The sequence below is a fragment of the Sminthopsis crassicaudata genome, chromosome 4 (genome assembly GCF_048593235.1).
Source record: "Sminthopsis crassicaudata isolate SCR6 chromosome 4, ASM4859323v1, whole genome shotgun sequence".
Lineage (NCBI taxonomy): Eukaryota > Metazoa > Chordata > Mammalia > Dasyuromorphia > Dasyuridae > Sminthopsis > Sminthopsis crassicaudata.
The window spans coordinates 377143371-377163644 of NC_133620.1; the positions used below are offsets into that span (position 1 = coordinate 377143371).

The following is a 20274-nucleotide window of genomic DNA, read 5'->3' on the forward strand; positions in this document are numbered from 1 at the left end:
CTCTACTCCATTTTACATCACTCCAGCACCATTATATCAGTAGTTTAAGAGGATGGCATATAGGACAAAGAACAATTTGACATTTTTCTTCATTTCATAGTTTCTATGATCAAAGAATTCATTGCCAAATAGTCTGCTTGCTATTGATGGTCTGATGATATTTAGATATTCTGGTCCTCAGAAAGCAGATAAAAACTATTGTTGGTGCTGCACTCAAAAGCTTTGCAGTTTGGCAGACCCTGACATCGTCTGCATTTTACTGAAGTAGGCTTCAAGAATCTTCTGGCAATAAACTCAACAAATCTGATCACTCTTACATGGATTAGCTCTTTAAATATTTGGAGATAATTATTATGTCTTCTTTGGGCCTTTTCTTCTTTATTCTAAACATACTCTTTTCCTTCAAGTAATCGTCACATTACTCTAGACCCTTTACTTTTCTGGTTATTCTCATTTGGCTGCTTTCTAGTTGACTTATTTTCTTTCTCCTTCACTGGAGGAAACTAGCCCAAAATCATACCACTTTTATAGTTGCTATTTCATATTGTTGACTTATACTGAGCTGTTCATCATCTATAATTATAAAGCCTCTGCATAGCCATGCTTTTCACCTTTTGTGCTTATGAAATATTTCTTTGTAACTCACATGGAAGACTTTATATTTAGCCCCATTAAATTGTATTGTGTAGCTTTAGTTCAGTATTATAGGCTGTCAAGTTCTTTTTGGGTCATTCAGTCATCCGGTAGTATCTATCCCTTCCAGTTTTATTCATCTTTTAATTTAATGAACATACTTTCAGTGTTCTGATGCAAATCACTGATAAAATATCAAACAGCACAGGACCAAGAACAATTCTCTAGGATACTACAATATAAACCTCTTGCCAAGCTGATAGTGATTATTCATGAGTTCAGTTATAAAAACCATCCTGAATCTATCTAAAAGTACTATATTCTAATCTACATCATTCCATCTTCAGAACAAGAATACCATCAGATGATTTATCAAAAATTTTGCTAAAATCTGGGTAAACTATATCTATAGGATCTTTCTGATCCATAAAAAAGCATATAAAGTTGGACTGACAAAATTTGTTCTTAATGAAATCAACCTAGTTCTTTGTAATCAATAAGTCCTTTGCCAGATGTTCCATAAATAACTCTTTAATGATTCACTTTATATTTTTTACTGAGATCAAAATTTGATCATCCTGATAATTTCATTCCAGCCCAATAGAAGCATGCAATAAAAATTCAAATAATGCAGCCACTTTATGGGATTAATTATTCATAATAACCAGGACCTGTATTGCCTTTCAAGTATAACAAATAATTTGGGGGGGGGGGTTCAGTACAATTCCAAAATTTTAGTACAGCCTTTTAGGAATTTAAAATTCTATAATTCTATAATGAGAAATGGAAGATGATAAAGTTGGATTATAGATATGAACCTCCCCCCTTTCCCTAGAAATAGAGTGATAGATGTGAAGCTCTAGTATCTGAGTTTAAATTTACTTTTATCACTCGATACTTGTACCATTTTTAAGCAAGCCATTTAACTTTTCTGGGCCCCAATGTCTTCCTCAGTAAAATAAGACTACACTAAATACCATGCGATATGCCATCTTTGAGTATTGTTCTATGATCAATTATTTTATGAATGTGGTACTAGTCTGTGATCTTGAGACAATAACATCCCCTCTGGTAGCCTAAATTCTTAATCTATAAAATGAGACGATTTGGACTACATGGCCTGAAATGTCCATCCCAGTTCTAATATTTATGAACCCAATACCCAGTGGGCAAGGTTTCCAAAAGTAACTCCCTTGCTCTTAGGTCATTACTTGTGCCCTCTTCCTTTGCTATAAGGACAGAAAGAGAAGTATAGACATAATACAATATAAGGATGTAGCCATGTGAGCAGGGAAAAAATAGCAGAGTGTAAGATGTGAAAATGAAGTTTAATTTTTTAAGTAACAAAAAACCATAAGAAAAGCTTGGAGACTAGAGGGTAGCAAAGGCTCATCCCCACAGTTGAGGCTTAATGACCACATAGCCCTTTTTTTCAAATTTCAGGGCCCTCCAGTCGAGGACATTAGGACTGGCAATCACACCAAAGAACACAGACTTAATATCTTCTGGTGACAACACAGAGTCCCACATGAATACATCTCCAATGTCACCCACCAGGGACTGAATCTTTTGAAACCCTCCCCCAAACGAATCCTGATCTTGTGCAAGGATAATCTTTGATTTACTCCCCAGAGTATATCCTTTCTGTAAAGCCTTCCTCACCATGGGCTTCTCATCTATCCAGAGTTCAGCAATGCCTGACTCTGACTCCCAGGAGACACATAAGTGTCTTGGAGTAGTAGTCTGAGGGATCTGAAACACTACCTCCTTATCACCAATAGCCAAGACATACAATGAAACCCCTCTTTTAAGCAGAAGGATCTCATTAAAATTTGATGGAGTAGCATAAGAGAAAAGAGCAGAGCTTCTTGTCAGGTCAGTGTAGACTTTCAGGCACAGAGTGAAGGCCTTCAGGGGCTTCTCCACAAGAGGTGTCAGGACCACATAGGAATCTTCAGATTCTACTGGGAATACAAAGGCTTTCCCACTGAGATCTATGGAAAAGACAGAAGAGCAGAAGAAGAAAGTCAAACTCCAGAAAAAAAAAAATCCTGAATAGGTTCCTTTATGTACATATTAAGTCAACAATAAAATATTCAACACCTTTCCCCTTTCCCCCACATCCAAATAAAGAATGCCTTTGTCTGATGGAGCCAAGATGGCAGAGAGAAGCCAGGAAACTGATTAAGCTCCCTCCAGTTTCCCTCAGAAACAACATTAAATCAAACCTGTAAAAGAATTCTGGAGCAACAAAAATTAAAAGAAAAGAAAAGAAGAGAAAAGAAAAGAAAAGAAAAGAAAAGAAAAGAAAAGAAAAGAAAAGAAAAGAAAAGAAAAGAAAAGAAAAGAACAAACACAAACACAAAACAAAAACAAAAACAAAACAAAACAAAACAAAAAACAGAGTGAAGCAATTTTCCAGACTAAGATAATTTAGGACTTCAGGAAATTTTTGTCATACTTCGGTAAAAAGGGAACACAGCCTAACACATACAATATCCTGACAAGCCATGGCGAGGCTCTTAGCCACAACATAGAGCAGCTATCAAAGCTCCATGTTCCAGGATCAGCAAACCAGTGAAACAGCAGGACAGCTATAGGGTCTCCAGCCCCAGTGCAGCAGGCAAATTGCTAGCCTTGGTACCCTGCCACAATAGGCATAACAAGGCTGAGCCACGTTAGTTCAGTGAAAAGGCCACTAGCCCAAAAATACCTAGAACAAAAAAGCAATGGCCAGACCCTCTGCCCCACCAATGCAAGAAGTTTAGGATGGTACCTAAAACCAGGTTCAACTTTTTAAAATGAGCCCTTTTTAAAAAGAAGCCCTGATCATAAAAAGTTACTGTGACAACAGGGAAGATCAAAATGACGAGGAAACCCCAAAACTCTGAAAAATCCTTAAAGGAGAAAACTTCCTTCGACTCTGCCTCAGGGAGGGGACTCCACCCCAAACACAAACAGTTTCATCTTTGTTATCTGGGTGGGGTCGGCTCAGTCCCTGAAACCCATTAAATTAAATTCAAATTCTAACCCTGGCAGAAATCTAGCCCAGAGCCAACCTGGGACTCTACCTACAAGCCCCCTTCAGCTTGTAGCCAAAGTCCCCTATTATAAAAGAGCCAGACTGGAGCCCTCTCTTTGCAGAGGGTCTAAACATGCCATCATCATGCCTGGCACCAAAGACTCTCTGCCCACTGGAACCCTGATTCCAGTGCCCTCTTATCTCTAACTTCAACTTTAATAACTAGATTTTACTTCCAAACCCCATAATAAACCTCTTTTATCAGGTTTTGGGGTCTGTAAATTCCTTTACCAGGACTCTGCACTGCCACTAGACCTTATTTAACTCTGTATCCTTGTGCCAAATCCAAAAGGGTTGCAGGGGAGCTCTATTTGGCTCTCTGTACCCCAAACCTGCTACTAGACCTCATTCAAACCCTAATTTCATTTAGGTACCCCCAATTCTAAACCTCATCAAAAACACAAACTCAGAAGAAGACAACAATGTCAAAATGCCTCCATGTGAAGCTCAAGGGGGAATATGAATTGGTCTCAAGCCCAGAAAGTTCTCTTGGCAGAGTTCAAAAATAATTTTTTTTAAAAAAAATTGAGAGGTAAAAGAAAAAAATTGGTAAATGAGAGTTATGCAAGAAAATTATAGGGAGGGAGAGAATCAACAGCTTGGAAAAGGAAGAACAAAAAGTGGCTGAAGAAAACAACTCCTTAAAAAATTTAAATTGATAAAATGGGAAAATGATTCAGTGAAAGAAAACTATTCCTTTAAAAGGAGAATGGGCCAAATGGAAAATGAGGTAAAAAAGCTAACTGAAGAAAATCATTCCTTTAGAATTTGTATTGATCAAGTAGAAACTAATGATTCTATGCAACATCAAGAATCAGTCAAACAATATCAAAAGAATGGAAAAAATAGAAGGAAATGTAAAATACCTCATTGGAAAAAATAACTGATTTGGAAAATAAATCCAGGAAAGAAAATTTTTAAATTATTGGATTAATTGAAGGAAATGATTAAAAAAAAAAAAAAGCCTGGATGACATCTTTCAAGAAAATCTGCTGTGATATCCTAGAACTAGAGGGTAAAATAGTCATTGAAAGAATTTACTATTCACTTTCTGAAAGAGATCCCCAAACTAAAAATCCAAGGAATATTGTAGCCAAAATCCAAAACTATCAGGTCAATGAGAAAGTACTACAAAGCAGCCAGAAAGAAACAATTCAAATATCAAGGAGCTACATTGAGGATTACACAAGATTTAGCAGTTTCTACATTAAAAGATTGGGGAACTTGGAATATGATATTCCAGAAAGCATAAGAGTTTGGATTACAATCAAAAATTAACTATTAACTATCCAGTAAAACTGAACATAATCATTCAAGGGAAAAGATGGGCATTCAATAAAAACAGGGGCTTTCAAACTTTCCTGATGAAAAGACCAGAGCTAAATAAAAACTGTGATCTTCAATATAAGACTCAAGAGAAGCATTTTATGATAAACAGAAGAGAAAAAAAAACCAACATGGTGTTCAATAAAGCGAAACTGTCTACATGCCTACATGGGAAGATGATACTTGAAACTCTTAAGAACTATATATTTATATATCGTTTCCCTCATTAAATATATAGATATAAATCAGTACAGTTACCAGTATACTTAGACTAGTGGGTATGGGTATAAGTTGACTTTGATGTGATTTAAAAAATAAGTAAAAGAGGAAAAAAGGATTCTACTAGGGAAAACAAGAAAAGGGGAGGCAGAATAGGGGTAATATATCATATGAAAAAGCATGCAAGACATATTGTGGTATAGAGAAAGAAGGGAAGGGTAAGCATTGTTTGAACCTTACTCTCATTGGATTTGACCCAAAGAGTAAATAACATAAAAATTCATTTGGATAAAGAAATCTATCTTACTCTATAGGAAAGGAATAAAAAAAAAAAGTTGGAAAGTGATGATAAAAGAGAGAGCATATTGAAGAGGGTGGTGTCAAAAACAACATGCTGGTGAGGAAGGACAGAATGAAAGGAAAGAGGGAGAGTTTGTAATCATAGCTGTGAATGTTAATGGGTTGAATTCTCCCATAAAATAGAAGTAGATAGCAAAAACCAAAATCCGACAAATGTAGTTACAAGAAACATATTTGAAGCAGAGACACACATACAGTAAAGGTATAAGGCTGGAGCAGAATATGCTATGCTTCAATTGAAGTAAATTAAAAACAGGGGTAGCAATCCTGATCTCAAACAAATAAAAACCAAAAATAGACCTATTTTAATGAGACAAGGAAGGAAACTACATCTTGATAAAAAAAAAAGTACCATAGACAGTGAAGTAATATCAATATCAAATATATATGCACCGAGTGGTATAGCATCCAAATTCTTAGAGGAAATGTTAAGTGTGTTACAGAATGAAATATTTTGCCCAACTCTATGCTATTAAATTTGACAATTTAAATGAAATGAATGCATATTTACAAAAACATAAATTGCTCAGATTAATAGAAGATTTTGCTTAAATAATCCCATTTTTGAAGAAAGAAATTTAACAAGCCAACAATGAACTCCCTAAGAAAAAATTTCCAGGACCAGAAGGATTTAAAAGTGAATTCTACCAAACATTTAAATAACAATTCATTACAATAGTATGTAAACTATTTGTAAAAATAGGTTAAAAAGAAAAAAAAGAGTCCTACCAAATTCCTTTTATGACACAAATATGGTGCTGATACATAAACCAAAGCAGCCAAATCAGAGAAAGAAAATTATAGACAAATTTCCTAATGAGGAATATTGCTGAAATCATTTAAATAAGATATTAGCAAAGAGATTACAGCAATTTATTTTTCAAATAATACATTATGACCAGATGGGATTTATACCAGGAATTCAGAGTTGATATGATATTAGGAAAACAGTCACCATAATTGACCACACACACAATTCTGCAGGTCAAGAGAGTAGAAGATATGCTCCTTTTAATATGGATGTCCTTAAAAACCTGAAAAAATCTTGCACTGTCTTTGGGGCTATATCAAATTATGTTAAGATGTTAATACACAATTTGGCTTATGAAACCTTAACCCCTAGTGACTGGAAAGTCATTGCAAAGTTGTGCTTAGAACCTGGACAAAATTTGTTGTGGTTTTCTGAATTTAGTGAGCTCTGTAGGATTCAAGCCCAACAAAATAGTCAAAGTGCAGTTAATACTTAGATCACCTATGACCTACTAACAGGTGTAGGTTCTTATGCAGAAGTTTCAGTACAGACTAATTACTCCTTAACGGCATTTGAGCAAATTGCTGCTGCTGCTATCAAAGCATGGGCTTCTCTCCCCAGTAAAAACTACAAGGGTGAGACCTACACAAAAAATGTACAGGGACCAAATGAACCTTTTGCTGATTTTGTGGCACGTTTGCAGACAGCTGTCATACAGGCTAATGGTGAAAATGAAGTAACAGACACATTGCTAGAGACAATGCCAATGAGGTTTGTAGAAGGATTATACTAGGACTACATAGGGATGCTCCTTTAGAGGAGATTATAAGACACTGTGCCACAGTGGGCACAAATACCTTTTTTAGCCAGGCTATGGTGCAATCTTCCCAAGATCCCAACATGGGGATACAGGATCCGTTTTGGCAAGGGGTTTCCCGAGAGACTCGTCAATGCTTTCAATGCGATAAAGTAGGCCATTTGAAAGCTCAATGTTGGCATAGAGACAGAGTGAGAAGACAGGCTGGGAGAACAAAACCCAAAACCCCATGTCCAAAATGCAACAGAGGACTCCATTGGGCCTCAGAGTGTAGACTGATTCAGGGAAACGGGATGAGGGGCCCAGCTCCAGGCCCCAGGCAAAAAACACTTGGGGCATGATGGCAGCCGATGCCACACCCAGAGAGTGCCTCCAAGTCCAATACCCAGACATGACCAATCAGCCAGGAAGCCATCTGAGGGGAGAAAGGGATTACACAATCAGTCAGCCAGGAAGCAACATGATGGGAGAAAGGGACTACAATTAGGGAGGATAGAGTTGTATGCAGCTGGGACAATTGAGATACTCCCTGGAGAGGTGAAATCTGTTCCTCTCCAGCCTATGGATCCCTTGCCTCCAGGGACAGTAGGCTTGACCATTTCACCTCCTGAGAGTACTTACAAGACAGTGTTCATTCATACACTGAAGTGGGAAACTGGGGAATGTGTAGATAATATCACAGTCACTAACACAGGTAGACTATGTGTGACTTATCAACCAGGGGAAGTAGTAGCATCGGGTTTATTGATACAGACCCTTAATAAGCAATCTGGTGACAGTCACCCATGTTCTGACTCTAAGCAGCAAAACCCAGGAATATACTGTGACAGCTGACCATCTATATAAATGGCATAGCATTAGAAGGACTGGTGGACACAGGTGCAGATCGCACAGTCATGGTGCCAACTGGCCCAGTCACTGGCCAAAGAAAAAGCAGACACCTACATGTCTAGGGTAGGAGGATCAATAGCAGCTGAAGTTAGTGCTGCCCCTTTATGATGGGTATTTGAAGGTGAAACAGGAGTTTTTACTCCTTTTATAGTTGAAAAAATCCCCATCAATCTATGGGGAAGAGACATTTTACAACAATTAGGGTTAAAAATGAGTACTTCGGTTTTTTAGGCAGGGTTGCTGTTGAAAGCCTGCCAACACTTTCACCTGTTCCTATCCAATGGAAAACTGATACACCAGTGTGGATAGAACAATGGCCCTTAGGTAGTGATAAAATTCAGGCCCTACTAAACATAGCACAGGAACAACTTGACTAAGGACACTTACAACCTTCTCTAAGTCCTTGGAATTCCCCAGTATTTGTTGTAAAAAAGAAATCTGGAAAATGGAGGATGTTGACTGATTTAAGAAAGGTAAATGAACAGATGGAAACTATGGGAACTCTTCAGCCTGGACTTCCATCTCCTACTCAGTTGCCTAGAGAATGGCCTCTGTGGGTTATAGACATTAAGGATTGTTTCTATTCTATCCCTCTAGATAAGGAGGATATGAAAAGATTTGCTTTCTCAGTGCCCAGCGTTAACTTAGCTGAGCCTTATAAAAGATATGAATGGACAGTTTTGCCACAGGGAATGAAAAACAGCCCTACTATGTGTCAAATATATGTTGCTGCTGCTCTTACTCCATATAAGCTAAGAAATATGTGAAATAGGGCATTGATTCTAGCTAACTTCCCTATTATGCAGCTTCCTTATTTCTACAAAATTGAGCTTCAAGCTAATTCCTCATTCTTATTAAAAGGTTTGTTATAGATGATAAATCATAATTACTTCTTTAATAATTATAGACACTTGGGCTAGGAATGCCCATACCTTAACTATTGTTAATCCATGAAAGTTCCCTATTTCTATAAGTGTCTCCTGCTCTCAGAGATTCTCACACAAGACAAATTTTCATGATGATAATGGAAACTCTTCTAATACCTCAATCAAGCAGAATGCATAAATACCCATGTTATTCAATATCGTGCTACTCAAATTTTGATCAGTGTTTCTTCTTTATTTTTATGTTCTCCTTTTTAATGTCCCTCCTTGACACCTATAAGAATGCTCTGTAAGCTCATAATGATGTCCTTATACAACTTAGTTGGTATTGGATCCATTTTATTGGCATACTTCTAGCCAGTGCTAATAAATTGTGCTTACAACAGATTCTCTCCTCCTCTGAACTACCTTGAGCACCAAATAAAAAATAAGAAGGGCCAAAGGCTTTTAATTGGTGCTATAAGCTGACCCATTATATTGATCTTACAGGATCAGAGAATAGCAACATAGAAATAGTTCGGATTTAATTCTCGATGGGTGTGAGAAAACATACAAATCAATCCCATTCATAACACACTCAATGAGTATTTGTCAAGACTAAGAATTAGGTGGTGCAATGAAGAGTGCACTGAGCCTAGAATCAGAAAAACCTAATTTTTCAGATCCTGTCTCAGATAATTACTAGATTAAGTCATTTAGCCTCTATTTACCTCAGTTTTCCCAACTATAAAATGGTAATAATAATAATAGCACTTATGTTTAAGAGAAATTGTGAGAATAATTGGGAAATACCTAACAAAATAAATTTTAAAATATTTCTTTTAAAGAATTGTTGTGAGGGTGAAAGAAGAAGATATTTGTAAGGTATTTAGCACATTGCCTTCATATTGGCTTGAATACTATCAGTAAAAAAAAAAAAAAATGCTAAAGGAAGCTTAATGCACAGTTCTGTATCTCAAAATGTTGATAGTATTCTTTGCTAACACCAAACCTCTTTGAGGCTCCAAATTCCTTTCTTTATTTTTGTCCAAGGAAATCTTTTCATTTTTAAAAGCAAGAATGATAATATTGGGATGATTCAATTAATATGTCTACTGGAGTTGTTTATTGGCCAAGGATCTCACACATCAATTACACACATGCACCAAAAAAAAACCCCCAAAAAACCAAAAAACAAAAAACCAGAAAGAAAAACCCTGTGATGAAGTTTATAGATAGTTTAAGAATTATGGAATTGTAGCTTCCTTTACCCTTTCTCACCCCAGTGCTTCAGAAGTAGAAGGAGACTGCCCAAGACTGAGGGTCAATTTAATTTTCTTTTATCTCATTCATTTCAATTGTCAAGGAATTCAGAACTAACCACAACACCAACTAGCCTATAGGTGATGAACCTCTGTAAATTTAGCTAAAATTATCTGAAAAGGGGAGGATTCTGGGAAAATGGTGGAGTAGGATAGTAAATATCAAGCTCTTCCAATTTCCCCCACAAATAGAACGAATTTGCACCTCAGAAAAAAACATAGACTGGTGAAAAATCAAGAAGACTTGGAGCAGAACAGGGGTCCTCCTGATCCAACTGGAGAAAATCTGAAAACCTTGGACTTGCTTGTGAAGTACAAACATCTCCAGACTAGCTCCACAGAAACACCATTAGTGTTTGACTAGAGCCTTACAGAAGCCACAGAAACTTTCCCTTCATAAACTGTTGTAAAGTCCAGATCTAACTCTAGGAAGACTTAGGGAACATCACCTGATTAGGAATGCCAGGTCCAGCTGTGCTGCAGGGCCATTACTCTGGGCAAAGAGGAACTAGCACTACCTGTTGAGTTCGAGACAGCGGGGCAGACACACTGCTGGCTGCGGGCACTTAATGGAGGGAGAAGCTCTTGGTTTAGAGCTCCTGGTCAGAGGACAGAGCTGAAAGAAACTATCCCGCCCTACCCCAGAATTACAGATGCTTATATTTATATCTCTTATTTTAAAAATTGAACCACCAAAGTAAAATGCCACCATAGAAACATACTATGGAAACAGGGAACACCGAGATTCATCTTCAGAGGACACTGAAGTAAAAAAAGCTTTTACCTCACAGAGTAATGTAAAATTGCTTCCTGATCAGAGAGAATTTATAAAACTCAAAAAAGAATTTTAAAATCAAATGACAGACATTGAAGAAAAACTAAAAATAAAAAAATAAAAATCATCCAAGAGAAAACAAGATTATGAAAAAAAAAGTTAATCAACTAAAAAAGGAGATCCAGAGTCTCAAAGATGAAAATAACTCTTCCAAAATTAAAATTGGACAAGAGGAAGCCAGTGAAGCTATGAGAGACCAAGAAATAACAAAACAGATTATAAAGAATGAAAAAAATAGAATAAAATGTGAAACATCTTATAAGAAAAACAACAGATCTGGGAACAGATCAAGAAAAGAAAATATAAGAATAATTGGACTACCAGAAAGTTGTGACCAAAAAAAAAAAAAAAAAAAAAAAAAAAAGACTTTGATACAATAATGCAAGAAATAATCTAAGAAGATTTCCCTGGAGTGATAGAACATGAGGGAAAAGTAGAAATAGAAAAAAATCTACCTATCACTACCTAAAAGAGATATTATTGCCAAATTTTGAAACCACCAGATCAAAGAGAACATTTTGCAAGAAACAAGATAAAACCAAATCAAATATGCTGGAGCTACAATTAAAATTGTACAGGATTTATCAGCAGCCACAACAAAAAAATTACAGGTCCTAGAATCATATCTACCAACAATCAAAAAAACTAGGCTTGCAGCCAAAAATATCATATCCAGCAAAATTATTTATAATATTGAATGAGAAAAATTGATATTCAATGAAATTGCAGACTTTCAGAACTTTCTATCAACCTCCAAAGATCAGTTTCAAAGAACTCAACATGGATTAATTGTTTATGTTTTGTTTTGTTTTTTAACATGAGAAAAACTGAGGTAAAGTTAAGATAAAAATAGTAATTATGTCATACAAATGAGGTGCAAAAGAAAAATAGTCACAGAAGTATTAGAGAAGTAAAGAGCACTCATAGTTCTGAAAGCCTATTGGGAAATAGGCAAAACTTTATATATGCTATGAAGGTATAGCACCCTCCCAAATCTGTAAAGAAATAAGTGGGGAGAGATAGGTGGACATGGAAGCAAAGAGGGAGAAAAGAAGACAAAGGAGGAATCTGTGGATGAGGGGAGATTAAGTAATAGTAAGACAAGGAAGAGCAGAATTAAAGTAAAAGGTTAGCAGGGATAGGAAAGATATGTGTGTATGTGTGGGGGTATGCATATGTATATTAATATATATATATATATATATACATATGTATATATAAAAACATATCCTTTCTTAACTATAGTCTACTTGGGTTGTGGCAGGAATGAAAGGGAAGAAAAAAGAATAAAATAAAAAAAAGTGTGCAGCAGAAAACAAAAGAACAATTGACAAGGAAGTAAAGAAAAGATGAATACTCATGAATATAATTTCTTCTACTAATATATATTCTTTCTTGAACCGATATTTGTTGTTATGTCTATTGAATCCTTCCTGGTGCTCCGATGGACATATGACAATGTTCACTTTTGTTTCATTTTGTTTTGTATTATTATTCTATTTTTCTTTTTTCTTATTCTGCTTCTTTAAATAAAATAAATTTGAAAAAATTAATTAAAATTATACTAAGAAAACTACTAATATTTACCACTGGGATTGTACTTCAGCATGGAAGAAACTGTCAGAATCTGTATTTTAGAATCTCTCCAGGAAATGTCTCAGAACAAGCCAAAGAATACTAACAGCTCTTATATGGTCCAGACCTTCAAAAATTTGAAGAAATTATCATATCTTCAATGAGACTTACTTCTCTTCTGTACACTGAATTTCTTCAGTTCCTCCAAATGATCCTCATTGATATAAACTTGAAATTTTTGACTACCTAGTTACCCTTCTCTGGACACTCTTCAACTTACTGATATCATTCCTAATATGCAATGTTCCAAATCAATCACAATAATTCAGATGTGGTCAAACTGGGGCAGAGTACAATGGAACTATTACTTATTTATTCCAAGAAACTCTAGGACCCTTACCCCAATTAATTCTAGCATTTTGGCTTCCACTCTCAAAACTCCCACTCACCCTGGTAGATTGAGTCCCCCAAGCCATTATTCATTCTTAAAGTTCTAAAGGAAACCCTGAGTCCCTAGAATTTAAGTTTCTGCTGGCATGTTCTCCATTGATTATTAGTCAAGGTTAATTAACTGTAGAATGATATCTATTTTGTAGATTAGAAAGCACAAGTCCTATGGAAACATACCCCTAAATCAGGAACTCATTCTTCCATTATACATAAAAGGTCCTTGGGGATAATGGGATTAAAACCAAAGAACACACATGATCAAAGGGTAAATTCACAGCTACTAGATATTGCAAATGCTTTTCTCCCTTTATGGAGTCTTTATGAAGTCTCCGCGGGTGTAACTCTTTGCTGGATTCCAGTGTCCTTGCAGAAACCTGTGTCTCAAATCTCAGCACAAACAGTGCTATCAGTCCCTGCTGCTCCAAGGGCACTGATACTGGCTTTGGTGGGCATTACTACCACTGCTCCTAGGAATTCCAAATTTTCCTTTAACCTTCTCAAGATCCTCACCTTATCAGTTGGGGAGGAGAAGGAAACAAGTAAAGAAACTCCCTCCTTCCTTTCCCATTTCTTTCTCAGGCGTCCTGCACCCAGGGATTCAACACTTTCCAACACACCAAATTCTGCTAGAATCTCCAATTTGATACAGACTTGCTGTAAGGAATCCTAGTGAGTAAGGAATATTTAGTGAATCTCAGCCATGTCTTTTGCTGAGAACTTGAGAACGTGCTTGCAGTTATCTGATGGAATACCAAGACAGCACAAAGAAGTTGGAAGGGCATCCTTTCTTGTGTATTAATCATTAAGTATACTTTATTGCAGGCCTATGTTTATCCTGGAAACCTGGCCAGTTCCTTGAGTAAATGCAGTCCTCCTAAAGGACGAAACGAATGGTGAGCTTCTTGTGATGGAACATCCTGTACTTGGGAGGCTTCTATGTCTCAAGAGTCATGTATCAAATGAGAATACCTAGCATAGTGCCTTCTTTGTTGTCAGCCTATTAAAAACTCTTTAGTGGAAAGTGACTGAGAATTCAACTAGGAAATACTTGTATAGCTTGCCTACAATGGCTCCCATTCAAGACTCTGAATAGCTGTGGCCATGGATTCTTCCAGTCTAGAAATTCAGATGTTGATGCTTCCCTGGAGTGGTGATGGTGTATGTTGTATGTTGTTTGTTATACTGTCTTTATTGTAATGGCAGCCACCATGTTTGTTAATTGTGTATTAATTTCGTCCTATGAGTTTCCTCTTCCCTTATATCTTATTTAAATCAAGGTTCTGAGCAGTAACAAACTTATACAAGTAATAAACTTGTAGCCTCTTTAAAACTATGCCTGCCAAATGCAAATTCCAAACCCCAATTAATTTTATACTTAATGCAACCAGGAATTTGTCTGATTCTTTCAGTCACAAAGCATTTCCTATGTGGCATCATCTATTTTCATCCAATAAAATAAAGCATCTCACACTTCTCCAGTCATTTAAGGACTTTTTCAGACCTAATTTTTTTTTCCCATGGGAAATTTTTGACTAATAGTTTCAACCCAGTTTTCTAATAGGTGAAGATCTTTTTAGTGTTCTGAAGTTGTCCACTATTGTGTTCTCTATCCTTTCTAGTTTTGTGTCATCTTCTGATGTTATGAGGATTCAGTCTATGCCCTTATCTAAGTCACTGATAAAAATAAAGTGACATGCTACTAGAGACCTCATATAAGATCTACAATATTACTCTTTGAATCCAGTCATTCAATCAATCCTAAAACTTTCTGATTGTATTATCCCCTTCATTCAACTGTCTCCTTTACAATGGCAATAGAATAATATGCTTTATCAAATGTTTTATTAGAATTTAGGTAAATATCAATAACATTTCTCATATTTATCAGGTTTTTTTCAAAAGAGGATATAAAGTTACTGTGACACAAGACCCTTTCTTAATCTAACTATGATAGTTCTTTGAAACTACCACTTCCATTATTTGAGTCATGTCTGACTCTCCATGACTCCATTTGGGGTTTTCTTGGCAAAGATACTAGAGTGATTTTCTATTCCCTTCTCCAGAAAACAGAGTTAAGTGCCTTGCCAGAGGCATACAAGCTAGCAAGAGTCTGAGGTCAAATTTGATTTCAGGTCCTCATGACTCCAGGGCTAGTGCTCTATTCACTGTGCTACCTACCTGCCCACTTCCATTTTAAGATATCATCTCTTTATCAGATATCATCCATTCTAAATTACCTTGGGAAATTAACTTACAAGACTATAGCTTTCTCACTTTAAGAACTTTCCTTTCTAAATTATTAGGCTACTTGCCCTTTCTCCACACCTGCTTATTCTGAAGAGTCTAGTGTTTCTTAGTGTTGTTCTCCATCCACTTTGTTATTGTGAATTTTTCTGTTCTATGAACTGCTTAAAGCCTTTGGTCAAGAAAACATGTAAAGGTTTGTGGATTATTCATGATGATCAGACTGGAGAAATCACTGTAAAATCACCTTAGGATTATCAAGACACTCTAAGTCATACAAATATTTTATTCGTTTTATAAATGAAAATTCAGGCTAGGAGAGGTTAAGTGACTTGGCTCAGCTCATATATCAGGGCGCAAATGTGAATTCAGTTATCCCACCTCTACTTCAAGTGCTCATCCTACTACACCACTACTTTCAGGCAAAACATTAGCAGCAATTAAGTTCCTTTATTTTTTTTAATTAACAAGCAATTTTTTATCTTTCCTCCCCATAACCTTTTCCTTGCATTGAACAACAACAAAAAAGGAGAATCATCATAACAAAAATGCAGAGTAAAAACAAAACAAATTCCCACATACATATTCAGAAATATATGTCCCATTTCATATATTAAGTCCATCATTTCTCTGATAGGGGATGAGTAGCAAGTTTTATCTTCAGACCTCTGGAGTCATGGTTTGTCATCACACTGATCACTTATGCCACTGACTACACCTTCAAAACCATACCCTATTATCTTGGGTATGCTTTTATGCTAAGTACTTGATTTCCTAATAGAACATCCTAAGGGAAAATTTAAAAGGTTCCTAATAAAGGGACACAGAAGAAAATCATAGAAGAAACACAGAAAGTATCCCTTGGAATCTGATTTGGACTAATAGTGAGATGAAGTAAAACAAAGGAAGATAAATTCAAATGAATGGTCCTGCATTAAGCCAGCCTTTTGCCTGCATGGGATTTGTTTAATCACAAATTCTCCATGCATTAGGTCTCTCAATCTACCCAACAGCTGTTCCAAACTCCTTGTAGCACACTCTGAGGACTTTCCAATCTTTTTAAGTCTGACTTTCAAATTTACTCTGGGCCAGGTCTAGTTTTGGCCAATTCAATGTCTCAGGTTTAGGATTAAATGCAATAAAACACTCGTGTATTATAACATTCCTTAAATATAAGTTCACAGTACTCACAATTATTAAAAGGTATTTTCTAAAAATAGATATTTCTCCTTTCTATTTCCCTATTCACATTGAGTCTTACATTGCAGTTAGTGACAAGGAAGGCCCACTGACAGAACAAGTCTTACTTAGCTACCAATTCTTGTTACTAACCAATTCCCAAAGTTGACTTTATTCCCTTTTTAAAAGGAAACCTCCCCTTATCACAAGTTTCTTTTGCCAGGCTTTAGCTGTGCTCCTATTATAATAGGTATAAATAGGTTATTTAATAGTGACATGGTAATGATCACTAAGCTCATTGTGGATAATTTTTGGTGGCAAAGATAGCTTCAAATACTATTTCTTGGGAAAATTTGTTTCACTAATATAAAATGTCTTCTTTTTTTGACTCTCAGATCCCTCTCATGTTTGATTGAATTCAGAGTTCTTAAATTTAAAGTTCAAATTATTAAATGCTCACAGCCTCTAGGACAGAGGTAGGGAACCTATTTTCTGCCAAAGGTCATTTGGATATTTATAACATTTGCAGGGCATAGAAAATGATCAACTTAAAGAAGTCAAGCAGTGAAATATTGTTGTATCTAGCTTTCCTCTCATCATCACCTGAAGCTGCCTTAGCAAATTATTTCACAAGCCTTATATGGCCAGTGGGCAGGATGTTCCCCATTACTGCTCTAGAATAAACCTTGGTTCACATGGATTATATTTAAATGCCTTTGCTAATTTTGTAATTTTTGGTTCTTTTGAGACTATGTAAGAATAAACCTCAAGGAGAAGAGAATTCTGGATTGTCTTGACTATTGATCATATTGCTTAGATGTCCTTAAATGTCCATTGAACTCTTGAATTCTAGCACAGTGCTAGTATACATTTGTTAAGATTTTTATAATTCTAAGAAAAAAACATGTAATAAAATTATAAAGAAAAGGTGATGTTAAAAAAAGGATAAGGAAATTCAGGAATTTGGGTTTAGATACAAAGATGGCAGGAACTGAGACATATGAAAAATAAAGTTTAATTTCTTGGGGAAAAAAGAGCAATTGAACAGCCTGAATCTTAGAAGATAGCAAAGGTTCAAGTCCACAACTTAGGCTTAATGACTACATAGCCCTTTTGTTCAAATTTCAGCTTTGTCCAGTCTAGGACATTAGGACTAAAGGTCCCGCCCAGATATACAGAATTAATCTCTCCTGGTGACAGTGCAAAGTCCCACATGAATATATCTCCAATTTCTCCCACCAGGGATTGCTTCTCATCAAACTTTCCTCCAAAAGAATCCTGCTCTTGACCAAGGATAATCTTTGGTTGGTTCTGCACAACATATCCCCGCTGCAGAGCCTTCCTCACCATGGGTTTCCCATCTACCCATAGTTCAGCAATGCCTGACTCTGACTCCCAGCTGGCACAGAAGTGTCTTGGAGCAAAAGCAGCCTCAGGAACCTGGAACATTGCCCCAGTATTGCCTACAGTCAAGCTGAAATTGTTGCTCTCCCTTTCGTGATAGAGGAGGATCTCATTATCCAGTACCTGAGTGGCAAAAGAGAAAAGGCTATAGCCTCTGGTCAGGTCAGTGTAGAATTTTAGGCACACTGTGAAGGCCTTCAGGGGTTTCTCTAGATGTGGTATTAGAGTCACGTAGGAATCCTGAGACTGTCTTGGGAACACAAAGACTTTCCCACTCAGGTCTGTAGGAAAGGAAGAAGGGCAAAGGAAGAAAATAAAATTTCAGACAATTCATAAATTGGTTCCGTCGCTTACACACAAAATCAACAATAGAAAATACAGTGCCTTCCCCAGATCCCATATAAAGAATGTTTCATAGTTATTTTTGTAAAGCTTGCTCCCCCATATCACATCTCAGACACATAATCCCTACCTGTCTGGGCAAGAGCATTTGAAAGACTCAAGATGACCAGAAAGCACAGGGGCAGCTTCTTCATATTCATTCTCCACTTCTGCTCAATCAAGCCTTGGGGAAGAGAGAACATCTACAGTGGAGACCCCCACCTGGTTCAGTGATCTCTTCAGTTGTGCGGATCCACTTGGTGAGGTTTATATCCAAGCTAGTCAGAATGTCAGGAATAATGTGTAAATGATTTTCCAAAACTACCTTTGAGTTTTAGGATCACATTTAAGCTAAGAAATCGATGTGAGTTATTTATTACTGGGATAGTTGAAATTTAGCCTTAGTAGGGACACAAATTGAAGAGCTGGAATTAAAACAGGATTAGATCCTGATGGGAAGAGTCTCCGGGTAATATTTTAAATCTATAGGCAAAAAATAGAAATAATCAAGCCTCATCATAGGTTTTAAGGAACAATAAGAAACACAGTTCCCTAGTAACAAGAGCATGTCTTCCATCTAGGAGCTACCATATCAAGAATATCAAAGTAGTACTGTGAATTAAGCAAGTAGTTCTGAGGTAGAGACTAGATTTTCATTCACTCTGAAGGAGATTAAAAAACAAAATTAGGTAGATGTCAGAGCTTTTCATGTGGTACTCTAGGCTGACATAGGCTGCTATAGCAGAATCAAAAAATAAAGTCAAACTGGGAGAGAATTTCATTATAGCTATCTAATCCAACACAAAGGCCCAATGAATTTCTTCTACATCACACATGACAAATAGTTATCCAACTTTTGAATCATGATCTGGCAAGATAAGGAATCTACTATATCCTGAGGTAACCTGTTCTGCTTGGAGGAAATCTTTCCAGTCATCACACATCAGTTTTTCTCTTTGTAACTTTTACCAACTATTTTTAATTTAACCCTCTGGGAAAAGAGAAAAAAAGTCTGATTCCTCTTCATTTATCTATCTGATTCATGCATTTATCCATCAGACATCTAGCCATCAAATTAATCCATCCGATGCCTCTTTAAGTACTTGAACTCAACTATTCCCCACCTTTATACCCAACCAGTCTTCTGAAGATTAAGCATTGCCACTTCCTTAATGAATCTTTATAATGATGTTTAAATCCTTCACATTGTCCTCCACCAATATGTTGATACACATCCTAAACTGTGGTGCTGAGGACCAAATGCAATACTCATGGTTTGCCTTCTTTTAGACAGAATGCTGAGGGATACCACTTACTTACTCCTAGCTGTCTGCCCATTTTGATGCAGTTAAAGTAAGCTTTTTGGTGGCCACCATCATGCTCATCAATCATATTGAGCTTGTGGTTCACTAAAACCCTTATCAATTACTTCCCTACCTTGCATTTGAGAAGTATATTTTTAAACCATTATGTAAGATTTATCCATCTGACATTTAATCTTTTTTATTTATTTAATAATTTCCCCAGTTACATTCAAAACAATTTTTTCCTTTCTTTTTAAAATTTGATATGATTCCAGGATCTGTGATCTTTTATTGTAGCTGATGATGTTTTGTACAATTTTAATTGTAGCTCCAGCATATTTGAATTGTTTTTTCTTGCTTCTTGCAAAATTTTCTCTTTGATCTGGGAGTTTCAAAATTTGGCAATAATATTCTGGTGTGTATTTCAAAATGATCTGTTTTAGTTGGTAATTGGTGGACTTTTTCTATTTCTACTTTCCCTTTGTGCTTTATTACTCCAGGACAATTTTCTTGATTTATTTCCTGAATTATTATCTCAAGAATCTCTTTTTGGTCACAATTTTCTGTCAGGTCAATTGTTCTTATATTTTCTCTTCTTGATCTGTTCTCCAGATCTCTTGTTTTCTTATAAGATAGCT

At 36.2% G+C, this 20274-nt stretch overlaps 1 protein-coding gene across 3 annotated transcripts; it reads right to left on the reverse strand.

Annotated features, from left to right (window-relative positions):
• Window positions 1–1942: 1942 nt before the first annotated feature.
• On the reverse strand, window positions 1943–18583 carry LOC141539453 (C-reactive protein-like). 3 transcript variants are annotated; one of them, XR_012481304.1, is made up of 3 exons: window positions 18424–18577; window positions 17377–18232; window positions 15799–15966 (listed from the first exon to the last, which is right to left on the reverse strand). XR_012481304.1 is itself a non-coding variant. In XM_074262274.1 (2 exons), exons 1-2 carry the CDS (start codon window positions 18533–18535, stop codon window positions 2023–2025), a joined length of 717 nt encoding a protein of 238 aa, XP_074118375.1. In that variant the 5' UTR covers window positions 18536–18583; the 3' UTR covers window positions 1943–2022. The 3 variants fall into 3 exon arrangements, 2 of the variants coding, with proteins under 2 accessions (XP_074118375.1, XP_074118374.1); XM_074262274.1 differs by lacking the exons at window positions 15799–15966; window positions 17377–18232 and adding an exon at window positions 1943–2627 and having other exon boundaries at window positions 18424–18583; XM_074262273.1 differs by having other exon boundaries at window positions 15799–18232; window positions 18424–18502.
• Window positions 18584–20274: the final 1691 nt, after the last annotated feature.

Bases quoted from the DNA above. Each gene is read 5' to 3' on its own strand.
- LOC141539453 (XM_074262274.1), bottom strand. From the start codon at position 18,535: ATGTTCTCTCTTCCCCAAGGCTTGATTGAGCAGAAGTGGAGAATGAAT. The intron at 2,628-18,423 runs GTAGGGATTATG...TCTTTTCCATAG, and splicing joins AAATGCTCTTGCCCAGACAG to ATCTCAGTGGGAAAGCCTTT.